The sequence below is a fragment of the Anguilla anguilla genome, chromosome 2, assembly GCF_013347855.1.
Source record: "Anguilla anguilla isolate fAngAng1 chromosome 2, fAngAng1.pri, whole genome shotgun sequence".
In the NCBI taxonomy this organism is placed as follows: domain Eukaryota; kingdom Metazoa; phylum Chordata; class Actinopteri; order Anguilliformes; family Anguillidae; genus Anguilla; species Anguilla anguilla.
Genome location: NC_049202.1, coordinates 24,417,563 through 24,434,434, shown reverse-complemented (window position 1 = coordinate 24,434,434; position 16,872 = coordinate 24,417,563). Strand labels below are relative to the sequence as shown.

The 16,872-nt window shown below is 39.9% G+C and overlaps 1 protein-coding gene across 1 annotated transcript in view; it reads right to left on the bottom strand.

The window, feature by feature from the left end:
- LOC118219783 (SH2 domain-containing protein 4B-like) overlaps positions 1–15,937 on the bottom strand; it is a 28,367-nt gene extending 12,430 nt beyond the window's left edge. Inside the window, exons 1-4 of the mRNA XM_035403191.1 lie at positions 15,117–15,937; positions 9,527–9,686; positions 8,512–8,644; positions 6,344–6,482 (exon numbers count right to left, since the gene is read on the bottom strand). Of these exons, the coding sequence (XP_035259082.1) occupies positions 6,344–6,482; positions 8,512–8,644; positions 9,527–9,686; positions 15,117–15,300 (616 nt within the window). The 5' untranslated portion in view covers positions 15,301–15,937. The remainder of the gene's footprint in view (positions 1–6,343; positions 6,483–8,511; positions 8,645–9,526; positions 9,687–15,116) is intronic.
- Positions 15,938–16,872: the final 935 nt, after the last annotated feature.

Below are 16,872 nucleotides of genomic sequence, written 5' to 3'. Positions count from 1 at the left end.
TTAGTTTGCAATGAAATACTGAGAGATAGCAAATATACAGCAGGTTAAACATGTCCTGGATCGAAAACTCCTTGACCACAAGTGCGTCAAATCGAAGGGTGGATATGCAGAACTACTAAAGATCAATTAATCAAAATGTAAGGAGTGTACCATGTGTCTCCAAATCTATCCAAAATGTCTAAATTATGCATTGCTGTAAATCACAACACAATCATGTATTTCACTGCAAATCAACTGTTTGGTTGAAGAAACTCACTGTTGTATCATTTTCAAGTGGGAATTACAAGCTTTTGCAGTACAGTGGCTTAAAATCTAGGGGTCCTGAAACATATCCAAAACTGAAAAAAATGCTTTTTGTCCATTATAAAGCACATACATGTGCCCCATGAAGGTTTAAGCTGAAACATTGATATCAGATTGAAAAAATAATGCAAAAACATTATCATACTGTGGTACAGTACCTAAATGTGTAATCATTAACTCTCGTAAGTTTTTCTGTACTCTACAGTATGTGATCTTTTTTTGCATGGGGATGGGACTACATTAAAACAATATTCAACCGTCCACCACGTTTTGGCAGTGTTCCAGTTGATATCACATCCGGTACATACATTAAAGTCGGACTGAAATTGCTTCGCTTATATTTTGTACTCCCCCTGGTGGTAAAAAAGGCAGTGTCAGCTGTATTATCAAATCATTTACAGTTTATAATTTTTTGTTTTGAAATATAAAAATTGATGTTTTAAAAATCACTGCGCCACGTACTTCCACATTTTTAAAATTGCTGCTCCCTGACGTCAGGAAGCGGTCTCATTTGCATGCAGCCTATCACAGCGTGCATTTGCTTATGATTGACATTGAGGGCTAGGCTGCATTTGCCAGTGTCAAGTCTGGCAAACATGGCATCTTGCAAGCGGCACTGTTGTGTTGAAGGATGCACAAATAGTGACTCACTACACACAGCCCCGAAGGACACAAATGTAAAAAACAAGTGGGTAGAATTTTTATCAGGTTCATTAGTGTGAAACAACACAAGAGTCTGCAGTCTGTATTTTAAACCAGACGACTTTTTGAATTGGGCGCAAAAACAGAGTGGATTTTGCAAGGAACTGCGACTGAACCCTGCAGCAGTCCCCACAATTCGATCAAATACAGTACGGAGCAGTACGGAGGATATTATATTTTGGATTATATAATTACTGAGTGTATGAATTACCTTCACCTGGCTTACATGGAAGATAGCTAACAGCTACATTCGCTAACGTTAGCTGGCATAGCTTAAAAGCAATCTTAGCATCAACATAATTATCACACAAAATATAGCAACAATTCAGGAAAGCCAAATATTATTTATCTAGCTAGCTACGGAGATTTGTTGAGTTTGTGCAATATGACAACTCATTTAGCTTTACCTATCTACTGAAATGTAGCCTGTCACCCTATTATTTTATCTTGATGGCTGTCACAGTCAACATTTTCCCACCATCCGCACTTTTATTTTTTTTTCCCCCATCGTAATTTGAGTTCACCCGAGTTCATTGTACTAGCCTACTGGGAGGGAATGCTAACTTCAGCTGTCTACTTTTCTGTCATTTTAAAATGTATTTTTAAGTATTTTCTGCGCGCCATGGGAAAAAACCGGCGGTCACTCTAGCCGTAATCTCAGCCTCAGACGGTCCATCCACTAGCTGTCACTCAAAACACAAGGAGTATGCCCTCGACCCCCGCCCACACAGTATCTGACCTCCATAGTAACATGATATTAACATTTTTGTGTCCAAAAGTATAATTTTTTTCATTAAAAAAACATTTTAAAACCATTTAAAAAACAATTTTTCAATGGTATAGAATATAAATAATGATTTATTTATTTATTTCAAATTTCAGTCCGACTTTAAACACAAACTACAAGATAACCAAAGAATGCTTACGTTACAGTGTGATGTCCTCATTCTAAGATACCACTAACCTATTTGAAGACACTTAATTTCAAAAATAATGTATTTAACCTAAATATTTTCAGCAATAACACTTCCATTTGGATGGTGAAATCTTATCTGTGTTCAGTAAATAGAGACAGAGACAGAATGAATTCTGTCGCTCCCCAGTTCTAACTAAGCCCAGAAAACAGTATATCAGCAAGGTCTATCAGCAAACACATGCCTTAGCCATGCTCAGAATTTCTCAAGAATAATAGTATTTTCCAAGAAATAAAGAAAGTCATCGGTAACATTTCGCCAGGTGCTGTGTCTTTTACTGCTACCACAGACTGAATGCGTAATGCAGCTATAATGAGACAAAACATCTGATTACGCTGAGCTATAAAACACTATTCCAAAAGTAAAATTAGACAAATTGTACATCGTTAGAAAGCTTATTCTGTCACCTATTGGATCGATTAGCTGTTTATCAAGCCAGATAGTACTACAAAGGATGACAACACCGAAAATAACATGTCTGGTATTACTCCGTCTAGAAAGGGACATCTCTGTGTGTAAAACCAATGATAAGGTTGTATATTTATTCCATATTTAGTCACAGATATTGACAGTAGAATGACATGATATAATTTTTGAAAAATGTCTTGTTTATTTTAGTGTTCAGTGAGAAGTGTAGTGAGAAGTGTTTTTCACAGCTGTACTGGCATTACACCCGGCGTAAAGCGGTGCCCTATTCGCACAGGACTAGTATTACCTGGGGACCCCCATGTGATTTAGAAAGTCCCCCCCCCCCCCCCCCCCCCCCCCCACGTCTGTGTTTCGTGCGGCGCATTCGCAGGGGATAAGCAAAGTCTGTATTTTACTCGAATTTACTCATAGACGCCGCATTGACTGCTTCGGCCCGTTTCTGCGATACGTCAACGTCGCCGTCATATTGAACCAGGCAAGACTGGCCTGAAAACAAATACAAGTAAACGGGGGAGCTGCTGTTTTTCTGAATAAAAAGCACTATACCTAGGGTTGAGCCGAATACTCGGATGAAACGAGTATCCGGTAGGGATAATGCACTTTTTACGAGCACGAGTACCATCCAAGTAAAATGTGTCAATATCGGTACTCGTGATAGGCCAGCCACACACAGAGCTCCTCCTCTACACAGAACCTATACAAAGTTCACTGCTGCTGCGCCACACAACACAATCTTGTCATAGTCACAGCTACTCTGTCCACAGGGATCTATTATCATATATAGATATTGTCATATATTCTCAATAAAATAGTGTTTGCAATTCTCAGATTCGGCTCAACACATTATTCTCATAGCTAAACACACATTTACTGGACATTCACACGTAAGCACATATTACTGATTACAAACGGACATTTCTAGCTTGCTACAGTGGGGCTAACTAGCCAGTTAGCTAGCGACTACACGATATAAGCATGTACTTGTATTTCCTACCATTTAGCAATGTCATACACACACTCTACTAGCATCATTGACCTCCTAGGATTCTTATACATCCACTGTACTAATGCAATATCACTTTTGTACAAATTTAGACGTCGTCGCTCCCCTTGAAATCACTAGACATGCAGTACATAGTGGTTAGCCAACTGTAACCTGGCGCACTCTGTCTACTACTGTCTTCAAACCGTCAGTTCATTTAAAAAACTAATGAAACCAGAGTAATGATAACAGCGTCTTTTACTGCTACCACAGAGTGAATGCGACGATTAGAAAATTTTCGGTTACGCTGACCTATAAAACGCTATTCCAAAAACAAAATTAGACATGTCATACATCGTTAGAAAGCTTATACTCTCACCTACTGAATAAATGAATTGTCAATCAAGCCAGACTGTACTAAAAAAGGCGACAACACCATAAACGACACGTGTGGTATTAGGCACAGCTATTTTGGAAGGTACCCAAGCATCACAAATGCGCGTATATTTCACAAACGGATTGTCCAAGACAATATATGATCACTCAGTCTCAAAAGGGACATCTCTACGCGTAAAACTAACGGTAAGGTTGTGTATTTATTCAATATTTAGTCCCAGATATTGACTGTAGAATGACATGGTATAATTTTTTAAAACTTTGTCTGGTTTATTTCGTTATTCAGTGAGCAGCGTTTTCACTGCTGTATTGGCATATTTTAGGGCTATTGTCGGGTTTATCTTGTTGCTATGACGGAGTACGATTTTTGAGTGGTGAAAGAATATTTTTTTGAATGCCCAGATAGACAATATTGTCCATTATGTCATGGGTGGGGGGTGTAGTTGCAGATGAGACTGCAGGGAGGGGGTGCGTGTTAAATGAACGACCAGAACGACAATGGTGGCCAGGCGAAATTCCGTATTTAGTCTAGTTGTCATGTATGGTCTACTAATGAAACAAAAACAAAGCATTTCTGTTTACTCATACTTTGGTTGCAGTAGCACTGAATGTCTGAGTTCAGTAATCGCGGCATGCCAGCGTGCCGACCACTAGGGGCTTTGCTAAAACGTTAAAATAACAGCTTCCGGTTATGCCACACACACTTCCGGTTTAAGCCCCGCCCATTCCGAGTACAGATACGGATACAGATAATTTTGTTGGTTGAACAGATACAGATACAGATAATGGTGTACTCGCTCATCCCTAAATATAACGTTTACATTTCTCAACCGATTTCAATGAGTCGTTTTTATATTCAAGGGTTTATGATCTACGTGGAGTACAAAAAAAGGTTTTATCTCCAGTTACCTAGAATCTCAATAGTTAGGCTATAACCGTTGCTAGACGCTCAAGAGAGGAGTGTGTAGGTAGGTAACAAGCAAAGCTAGCCTTACAATCAAGGTTATTTGATGCTTACAATCCTACTCAAATTAGCTAGCAATGCATTTATTACTTTCTAGCCAGCTTGCCAGGTAAAAATGAACCGTGGCAATTCCTTATGACAATGAATTATTTTCCACCATGTAAGTAATTCAGTTCATGTAAACCTAAAGTTGATACACACTCTTCTCTTGAGCGTCTAGCAGAGATTATAGCCTAACTGTCCAGATTCTAAGTAACTGGAGATAAAACTTTTTTTTTGTTTTTTGTACTCCACGTAGATCATAAACCCTTGGATATAAAAACGACTCATTGAAATCGGTTGACAAATGTAAACGTTATAGTGCTTTTTATCCAGAAAAACCGCAGCTCCTCCGATTACTTGTATTTGTTTTCAGGCCAGTCTTGCCTGGTCCAGTATGGCGGCGACGTTGGCGTACGATCCAAAGCGGCGTCTATGTATATATGTCTATGAATTTATTGACATTATCCCCCCGGATATGATTGAAAATGTCAAGGCTCTGCTCTGCGTAACAGTAAAATACGACCCCAAATCACTGAGATGCTGATTCTCACGGTACTAATATTATCACATGACCTCTGTGTTTGGTGAAATATGGTAGGTAATTTGCGGTTTAATTTTTACAAATTACGGACATGGCAGATTTGCATGGGATTAAGATCACAGACGACCTCCGCAATTATTACAAATTACTAGAGGTCCCCAGGTAATACTAGTCCCGTGCAAATAGGGCATTAGCTATTATTTTGAAATTACCTCTTATGGAAATTAAGTAGACACCCTAATTGACTTAACACTGGAAATGTATGGTAACATGAAATGTGTGGAGTTGAGTTTGAATGTCTTTAGCCTAGGTGTATGTAAACGTTTGGCCTCAACTGTTTATAACCCGCTTATTCCTGGTCAAGGTCACGGGGGGGCCTGAAGCCTATCCGAGCATACACTGGGAAAGAGGCAGAAATATGCCCTATACAGGTCGCCAATCCATCGCAGGGCACACACACTATTCCCTCACACATTCATGCCTATGGCCAATTTGGACTCTCCAATTAACCTAAATCTGCATGTCTTTGGATCGTGGGAGTAAATCTATGCAGATACAGGGAGGACATGCTAACTCCACACAGAAATGCCCTGGATTCGAGAAGACCTGAACCCAGGACCTTCTTTCTGTGAGGCGACAATGCTATCCATTGCACTGCCGTGCCGCCCCACTGCCGACCAATAGCAGTAAAACTCTATCACACCCCTGACTGTCATGAGGTGGCATAACACAGCAAAAATATGACATCAGGAACAGAAGAAAATTAGCAAAACCCAATAATCAGTTGGGAAACACCAACAAAGAACCACGAAAAAACTAAGACCTCCTAAGGCACTGATGACTAGTCAACAAGATCTAGACATGAAGGTACAGTTGTATGAATAGAAATTCTGAACCTGTCCTGGAATTTTGTATCCTCCCTTCAGTCCTGGCTCCTGGGCTTTCCCACTACTCTCTCACTTCTTTTCTCCCCCCTCCTTTCTCCTGCTCTCTCCCCCTCTTTCACTCACATTGTTCCTGCCTCTCCTTGTCCTCTGTCTCACTCCTTCTGTCCTCCTGACGCAGAGAGATGTACAGCTCCTTTGCCCTCCTCTCCTCTGTGCGCCGGACCTCCTCTTCTCCTCTCTGCCTCTCCTCCTCCTTACATTTCTGTGGAATGGAAATGACCAAAAAAAGGTTTTGTAAAGTGCTTTTCATATTCAAATAACACATTTCAAAATTATTTAGTGCCTCATATTCAAATAGCACTCTGCATATATAGCACCTTTCAGATTAATATATTGCCTGTCATTATTTTCAAAGGGTTCAACCTGAGAGGTGATATATGGTCAGACTGAGAGAGATGGATGGATAATGACATCTTGTGTTTTAATATGAATAAAGGCCAGAGTGATTGTGGAAAGCATCAACTCAAAGATGGAGTCCAGTTTATACATCACTACACAAGGGGCTTACCCATACAAAAAAATAAAACTAAAGCCCTGCCTCAGCCAAAGAAGTAAGTTACACCTGCACATGCACGCAAATGCGCACACACACATACACACACACCGACACACTGCCTGCCGTCTGGTTATACACAGGCCAGTGTCCCAAACATATTTCAGTAGAAACACTTCACCCTTGGCACCATGAAGGTCAATCACCAGACGAGACCAGTAAATGAAGGTGTACTCTCTCAGTGAGGTCAACATTCTACATCCATTTCTACATTCCTCATTTCTACATCCTAAATAATTCAAAGCAGAAGACATGAAACATTTAATAAGTTGGACTAATACTAATCTTTGTTCTAATTAAGTAATTATGGTTTTGAAAGAAACAAGAGGCAGTGATCATGTGATGTCACTGGACTGAAATTGGCTGCCAGTACCATTGTTCACAGACAGTCTTATTTCATTTCACACTTTTATGCCATTTGGTTATGCAAATCAGATTGTTGTGTTTTTCCATTGTGCAATGACAAGCTCCTATGCAGTATAAGTTAAATTTAAACTGTCATCCATTGAAAGCAGTTCAGATGTCATTCACTGCATGGAAATTGGATGAAATGTGTGAAGTTTTTTGTCTTCTATAGACATGACTGATAACCATCATTCTTCTGGCTTCACAGTCAGGAAGATAGCTGAAGGATACAGGCCAGCCATACAAATCCCTTAATACTAATCCCAAACTAATGTTGAAATACACTTCTTCGGTGGATTATTAGGACTCAGTATAGCATACAGGACTTATTTCTAGAAGTTAAGTTTCAGGTTATCATTTTAGGGTCCAGTTTTAATGTTCCGATTTAATGGATCAATTGTATGTGGTCAAAAAAAATGAGGTTCATTCTGTTCAAGGGTACCCATGCAGCTCATTTTTCCTTTCAGATTTAATAACCGGAGTACTGAATAACTGAATGCCAACCTAGTGGTCAGTTCATTCACACTGAAATATGACACTGATTGAAGTAGGTCTCCTGACCTAATACTACAGCTTTGTTCCCGCCAATGCTGATCACAGAGCTTCTCCACCCTAGCTCCTCAGTGGTGGAACGAACTCCCCATCCCTTTCTGAACCTCCCCCTCACTACCCATCTTCCGTCGTGGCCTGAAGACTCATCTCTTCAGACTACACCTGGACTAACTACCACCACGCTGTATATTTCACTCTAAATCCACCCCCCCCCTTTTTATGACACTTGTTACATGTTGCCCCATCCCAGCACTTTTTGGTAATTTGTATTTGTCCTAATACTGTAGCTTATTCTTCTGCCTAGTTGGCTTTGCAGAGGTTAGGTCAGAATAGTGTTCACTGTGAACTAAACTGTGTTCTTGGCTAGAAATAGCTGTACAAAATAAGTATTGTATCTTATTGAACCTGTGTTTAGTAGTTGTCTATGACCATGAAATGCACTTTTTGTACGTCGCTTTGGATAAAAGCGTCTGCCAAATAAATGTAATGTAAAATGTAATGTAATGATTCTAAACATTTCCGTAAATGTTACTCGGTCTTGAGCCAGCAAATTTCCAGAATGACCAACTCTGGCTCTCAATCATGCAAAGCTCTTAAACAGTAAAGTTTCATAACATTTTGGTGCATGCGTGAAAAGGGTTTTAGACTGAAGTCTTGTGGTGGAAACTGCTCCAGTGATAGAATATTGTGTTGGCAGCATGACAGCAGAGGCCACTCCTACCTTCAGCTCCTCCCGGATGCGCTCCTCTTTCCTGTCCTCTGTCTCCTCCTTCCATTTTTCTGCCACACAGCGAGCCTTCTCTTTGGCCATTGCTTCTCTGAACTTCTGTTCAATCTCTGCCTCTTTCACACGCCTGGGGGTTGGGGTCATGGGCACAAGGAGTGTTTCACAAGGATGTATTCATGGGGGTAAATGAACCATTTAATGAGATGAGCCAGCTGCCAAAGGAAAATGGAACACCTCCCTATCTATTAAAACTGTGACTTCACAACCAGCTTCATGTCCTAACATTCATACTTTAAATATTCTAAATACACAGCCTGGCCAAAAAAAAAAGTCGCACACTCTAATATTTTGTTGGACCTCCTTTAGCTTTGATTATGGTGCGCATTCATCATGGCATTGTTTCGACAACCTTATGCAACGTCACAACATTTATTTCCGTCCAGAATTGCATTATCTTGTATTGACGACGGGAAAGTCAAACCACTCCGTAAAGTCTTCTCCAGCACATCCCAAAGACTTTCAATAGGGTTAAGGTCAGGACTCTGTGGTGGTCAATTCATGTGTGAAAATGATTCCTCATGCTCCCAGAACCACTCTTTCACAATTTTTTCTGGATTTTGAGCCCGATGAATCTTGGCATTGTCGTCCTGGAATATAGCCGTGCCGTCAGGGAAGAAAAAATCCATTTATGGGGTAACCTGGTAATTCAGTACAATCTGGTACTCAGCTGACTTCATTTTATTTCTGCATAACGTTGCTGAGCCTAGACCTGACCAATTGAAGCAACCCCAGATCATAACACTGCCTCCAGAGGCTTGTACAGTGGGCACTGTCCAAAAAAATCCAAACGGAAACTTTTTTTTTGGCCAGGCAGAGTATTTAATGCATTGATTAAATGGCACCAATTTTTTTCACCCAGTTGATTACAGAATGTTGCACTTCTCTTTGCCTGCCTTTCCCCCTCACTGCTAGAACTGGTATGCTCTTCCTCCCCAAAGGTCCTCCTCACCACAGCTCCTGTGCCTCTTGCTGGGCTTGTCTCCTGGCTCTCTCTGACATCAGCTGCTCCACAATCTCCTCAAATGGTCGGTCTCCAGGCCCTTCTCCCATCACCCACACCCACACCTCCCCATCAGAGCCCAGGAGCCACTGTATGCCCCGTTTGCCACCTGTAGAAAAACATGGTCACCTGTACCCCATCGTCTCCACCCCAAAATCACGCACCTGTACCCCATCGCCTGCACCCCAAAATCACTAACCTGTACTCCATCACCTGCACCCGAATATCACTCACTTGCAGTCCAAAATCAGTGACCTGTACCCAATCACCTGCACCCAAAAATCACTCACTTGCAGTCCAAAATCACTCCCCTGTACCCCATCACCTGCACCTGAAAATCACTCACCTGCAATCCAAAATCACTCACCTGTACCCCATCACCTGCACCCAAATATCACTCACCTACAGTGCAAACTCACTGACCTGCATCCCAAAATCACTCACTTGCACCACAGAATGACTCATAATTCATACAGTTATCAGCTCTTTTCTAGGGATGTGATAGTCTTCATCCATATACTGAACTTTGAAAGTTGTGTTTTAGATGTTTTGTACCTTACAGTTGGAATAATCTGCAAAAAAAAAAAAAAACTTCACAAAAACAAGCTTATGGAAAGTAAAGCTGGTACAAATGTAATTTAGGAATTAAAATAAGCATGGCCATTCTAACATTTTAACAAAGGCTATAACACATCCACAACATATAACATAGGCCTATAAAAAATACACTTAAAAAATAAATTGAAAAACTTCTACCTAACCAATGTCATGCTTCTTATGCAAATCGTATGCCAAATATGACATACCCAACAGTGACCTGGCTAATGGCTAGAGTAATGGCTAATGGCTAAAACTAAACAACAGACATTTACGTTGAGCTCTATGCAGCATTCTCCATAGTTGGCAGCTCGATGACATAAACATCTTTTATGTAGTTTCAAAACAATATCATAAATCAGAATAAAAAAATCAACTAATATGAAAATGCATTGTTTGGAGAAGGACATTATGTAATTGTTTGCACATGAGAAGATATCATTATTTAAGTTTTCTTCTATGGAAAATCCCATAGTTTCAAACCACTTCCTGGTCCAGTAATGATGATGATGATGATGATGATGATGATTATTATTATTATTATTATTATTAATATTATTATTATCATCTTTGTTTTTTATTTATTTATTTATTTATTTAATGTTTATTTGATAGGGACAGATACATTTAAACATAGCTTATTGACGAACCAATGCAATGTATCACAGCATTTATAGCATATGCTAATTTCCGATGCTTGTCCCTAGCTCGGCTTTTCAAACACATTTGTGGTGGGCATGACTTTAACAAAACCATGGGGCCTGTCAATCAACATTGAAGGGGCGGGGTCAGCTATGATCATAGAGACAGAATATAAATAGGCCATGCCCCCATCTGTTGTGCTCCATATAGCTAGTATTAGCAGGCAGTGGACTATCAAGATAATATAAATGTTAAAAAGTTGTGTGGTGGGCTGTACAAATAACAAAGCCAAGAACACCGATTTTAAGTTTACACAATGTGTTGAGCTCCATATAGTTAGTATTAGCAGTCAGTTGATTTTCAAGATTATAAAAATGCCAAAAAAGTTGTGTGGTGGACTTTACAAATAACAAAGCCAAAAACATCAATTTTAAGTTTTATGTCCTCCCACATAAAAAGACCAGGCCAATGAGGAGAAGAAAGAGGACACTGGCCAATATTTGACGTGAGGTGAAAACTCTGGGATGCTGAATCAAGCCATGTCTATATATGTAGACACAATTTTGTCACCGATAAGTACATATAACATTCATTAGCTGTGAGAGGCTGTATTAGAAACAGTAATTTGTATGCTTGATTAATTTGTTTCTTTAGGATATGATGTAACTAGATAGCAATGTTACATGTCACATCACATCCTAAAGAAAGAACATTAGCTAGCTAACATTATTATGATAACTACTTAAAGACCCTGTGCAGTCAAAATCATGATTTTAAAATGCTTATATTATGACTATAAGGTTACTTACACATTGATTTTAAAAGTATTTCATACATGTATGTAATGAATTAGTTTTTTCCCCTAAACACTATACAATGCTCGACATTGCCGCCTGGTGGAGTATTTGGTATTGGTGGTTTTGAGACCAAGATCGTGACATCACAAATGTTTCTCATTTGTATTGACCAATGTGTGGTGGCTAAAACACTCACCCAGTATGAATATTTATGTAGTGTGCGCTCCCAAGTTCAAAGCCATGACCAAATTCTCAAATAGCCTACATATTTCGTGGGTCTGCTGCTAACATTAGCTAACCATCCAGTTCAACAATGCCTTTTTGTGTGATTAAAGATTGCAGAAATAGGAATGCATCTTTTCACGCCTTGCCAAAAGATCCAAGTTTCTGAAAGGTCTGGATTGTTTATATAGAAAAACAAAACGGTGCAAAGTTAGAAATATCAAAGGTGATAAAATTGTGCAGTACACATTTTACCCCTGATTAATTCTACAATTTGGAACAGAAGAGGATGGGTTTTGCCAAGACAATGTTTCTAAAGCCAGATACTGTGCCAACTATCAATCAAGATCAAGATAAGGTCTGTTTGTCTTTTTACTTTAGGTGTTTTTTACGCATGCTACCTAGCTCAATGTACATGAAACGCAACGTAGCTAACTAACCCAATCAGGGAATCCTAGATAGCTTTGATGCTATCGATAATCTAATTAAGCCTTTGCTTAATATGATCAGTTAACGTTAAAGTTACTTAACGTTGATATAGATTATATTACAAATCATAATGTTAGACGTCCTAACCTCACTTTACTTCGCTGTCGATGATGTTTAGCCCGAACGGACGCTTACTGGTTGAACGGACCGGTTCCGGTAAACATCCTTTCGGGCTAGATGACGTTCTGCTATTAATCGAATCAAGTCTACAAAATATAACGTTACCGTTAACCTCATCTGTAACTCGTTATCCATTATTACGGTCGTATGATAACTAGCTAACGTTATCTAACAACTGATTTTACGTGGAGTGAGCGCTGATCCAGGTCAGTGGGAGTGAGCGGCCCGGGCTGTCAATCAAAAGTGAATGCATAAATAATTAGGACAGAACTGACACGCCCAGCCAGTCTTGAGTCTGCTATATTAAGAAATTCAGGTTTTACATCAAAACAGGGTTTTAATCTTTTCAAAGTCTAATAAGTATAAAAAATACATATATATTGTAATTTAGTAACTAAAGGAACAATTTAAATGTAAGAAAAGGAAGGCTGCACAGGGTCTTTAACTATGCTATGGTGAGCAAGCTGGCTATTTGAAGTGACAATGCTAATGTTAGTTAAAAGCGGTTATCATATTAACGTTAGCTAGTTAACATTGTTTTTTTTTTGTTTTGTTTTGTTTTTCTTGGATTAGGCTAGCTCCAGTTGAAGGGGAGGTATATAAGGCTGGCTTCTGCTGCTCCCGGGAGTCTTTTGCCAGAAAATGAATGGAAGCAGGAAGCTAAGGCATACTGGGGCTGCGTCAGAATAGTCCTTTTTGCTAAGGAACGTTCCTAACTGAGTGAAATGGCACGAAAGTATCTAAGTGGCAGTCATGATAAGAGCTGGTCGAATTCTCTAAATGCTAAGGAAAGGTGTTTCAATGCTTCCTTTCTTATCTCCTTTAGCATAAGGAACGCTGGACCTTCTATTATGAAAGGAAAGAGTTAATGCCGTACCACAATTCCTTGCGGCAGCAACATTAAAATGACGCACCATTCGGTAACCTTGGTAATGAAGTAATATTTTTCACCGGGTTGTCCACGTTTATATAGCCTGCCTGAAACAACAAGGTAAGAACGCACGGGGAGAAGTATCTAACATGCACTTTTAGTAGTCCATCTTTGGAACATTGTAGTTACACCACGGCAGACCCACGTCAATAACATCCGCCATCGCATAATTACGTAGCCTAGTGTAAGTGCAGTCGGATTCTCTTAGCATCGCAGTTGTCTTTTCCTAAGTCCTTATGAATTCTCTTTCACATCTTTCCTTGACCTCATGACGTTTTCCATTGAGGTCAAGAAAAAGTGGTTAGGAAAAGACATAGGACATAATTTTTTTGACTATTCGGACTATTTTTGCTAATTTTTGATTTGCGTTTCGTAGTGAGCACTATATATATCCTGCACAATCAATTATTATTATTATTATTATTATTATTATGATTCAGTTTTAAAATAAAAGACCATTACAGGAATTCTCAATCTGCTGTGTCTGCTGTACTCTTAATATGTGACTTCAACTGATTAAGTTGAAGATGTCACACATACTTAACATTGTGCTAAACCACAGTCCATGATTTTAAGCAAATCCAACTATTTTTATGAAGACAATGATTTATTTGAGTGAACTTATTACTGTTTTATGCAACCACTGTCCAATAATATTTTTTCTGAGTGTATATCACATTGCTAAAATTTGATCACACAAACCTGTATACGACATCAAAATAATAGCAAAGAGACAGAACCTATGACAGTGCATTCTGACTACAAAAATATAATTAGTTTTGCGGGGGTTTTGTGTTGTACACACCTGCAGACACATAACGTTTTACCACACTAGATGAACAAAGGCAAACAATTACAAGCTATTTACTGTAGTTAGTTAACATCAGACTACATGGCTCGCTGTAACTTACCTCATTTCCTTTCTAATTCTAATACAGATCTGTGAGCCGTCTCCATACTCAGAGAACTAGAAAATATCACAAGCTAGCCTGCTAAAGACTGAGATCACAGACATCAAAAGGGGATTTCCTTTGCCAGAGCACTTGGAAGAGTCAGTTGGAGTTTACAAGGCTTGTTATGAAGTAGTGCTAGCACCAACTTTTTCATAGGGTTTCTGCTAACATTAGTGCAAGCTAGTTAAATAGTCATGCAGTGAAGTTTTTGGTGGCCTGTCAGCGCTATGATTGTATCAGAATCTCGCTGAAAAATGGAGTCTCCCAATAGTTAGTACATCAGTATATTCTATTTACTCTCTTTGAGCTGCCTAGGCTACCTAGCTACTACATATGAATGTAAACAGAAATTAACAGGAAGTTTGAAACCGGGTTCTACGGTTGTCAATGATATAGCCACACAAAGGTCAGAGTTCAGGAAAGTAACCGGATGTGCCATGATTTAGCCATGAATGGCAAATACACGGCTGTTTTCAGGACAACCTTGAAAATGTCGATTTTACTATTAACATTTTTCAAAAATTCTCCTGGGCATTTGGAAACTGAAACGGGCCCCTTTGCTTGTTTCATTCGAACAGTTGAAACTGCTAGGGCACACCTGTGCTGGCACTGTGTCCTTCACCTCACAATCAGAAAGATTTTCCATGAGCCAAAGCACACTTTCACATACACCCAGCAAACTGACGCATTGAAGTGTAAGCAATATAAATGAATCCCCCCATCATGCCCTACCTGTAGTACTTTTCTGTACCAACAGAGTGCATATGTCAGATAGAAGCAGTACTCACTTTTCTGGGAGCAGTCTGATGGGCCAGGGTTCTGTTTTTCAAACTGGGTCTCGCGGTATTCCCAGCACTGAACCTGTTCCTGCCGGATCTTGTAGAACAGGATATGCTTCTGCTCCTCATTCAGCTCGGCCAGTAGATCCGGTTCAATTACCATGTCCTGGAGGATCTGCTGTATCTTGCTCATCCCTCTGCCTCTGTGTTATTTTGATAACTGCTAGCCTCTCACGTCTTCTACTGATAACTGTCCCACCCCCCTACTTCTGCCCTGAAAACTGCCCTCCCCCTTCCCCACCTCCTGTACCCTGGTCTACAACAATGCCCCCTTGTCCCCAGATATGTGCGCTGTTGTGTCCCTTGGCTGCTCCTTACTTCAAACTAAGGGTTTGGGGTGCTGTGAGACATGCAGGAGAAACACACCTTGAATCAGTCTCCTCTCCACCATCCACCCAGCGTCTTGGATCAGAGTGTGAATGTGTCTCTCCATGTGCTGTAGGAAAATGTTCTTCTCTTCTTGGCTTTCCACCTTTTTGTTCTCTTCTCTTTTGTGTCCTCTTTTATTAACCCTCTCTCTTTCTGTCTCTGTTTCCTTTCTCTGTTTCCTCCTTCTTCATTTGTGCTCTGTTCTTTATCTCTCTCTTACAGCTTCCGTCACAGGTGTTTCTGACTAGCAGATGCATCTGACAGATCGAGAAACATCTTGAAACAGCTTGTATTTTTTCCATAGACTGCATTGTTGCCGTTCTCGTTGTTAGTGTTAATCAGTTTAACCTTCAGGGTCCAAGTTGAACTATGCGGTTGTTCCCTGCACTTGGACCGGTACTTCTCTCTAGGGGTTTCGTCATACTTGTTCCTGGTTATGGTTATACACTTTGTTGTACGTCGCTCTGGATAAGAGCATCTGCCAAATGCCTGTAATGTAATGTAATAATGTAACATCATGTGAGCCTGTCTTTCCATCTTTCATTCTGTCTGACAAGCTATTCTTTGTGTGTGCGTGCATATGTGTGTGTCTGTGTGTGCGTGTGTATGTGTGTGTTTGTGTGTGTTTGTTTGTGTGCGCATATATGCGTGTGTGCCAGCTTGCACCTGCTTGTCACCTGATCTTGATCTCTCCCACACAGTGGAAAACTATCAGCATGAGTTCCTTCTTTCCACTACAATACCTGCAGCTGGGGACACTTTACACCTGTCCAAATGCTCTGCAGATTTAGGAATATTTTGCTCTTTGTGGTAATCATTCCAATTCACAAATAACTGTAATTACCACATTGTTTAATTTATAATCTCTTTTTTTTCTACATACTGTAGTAATGAACATCTATTGTTACAAGCAGCTGATAATGGAATGACATTCATTGTAAATTAACATATCAGTATGCTTGCCCTGGGGCATCATAAGGGGTGGTAGGGTTAGGATGATTTCTTGGGCCCTGGCTGACAGGGGACCTATAAAACATCATAACATAGGTGATGGGACCCAATGTAAGATCTATCTGTAGGGCCCAACATCCCTGGTGGCACCCTTGTCCTTGCCAAACATTAATCTCAATATGCATAGAGTTTTTTGTAGTCTGTCATGTCCCATAATGACCTAAATTTACATATTCATCGTGAGTTCTCTCACAGCTAAACAGTCCAATCTGTGAACTTCATAGTCTTTGTAGCTAGGCATGTCTGACCTAGGTTAGAAATGGAGACCTGTGCAGGGAGTTCTTTAAAGTGGTGGAGGAGGTGCTCATATCCCAGCAGCACTTCT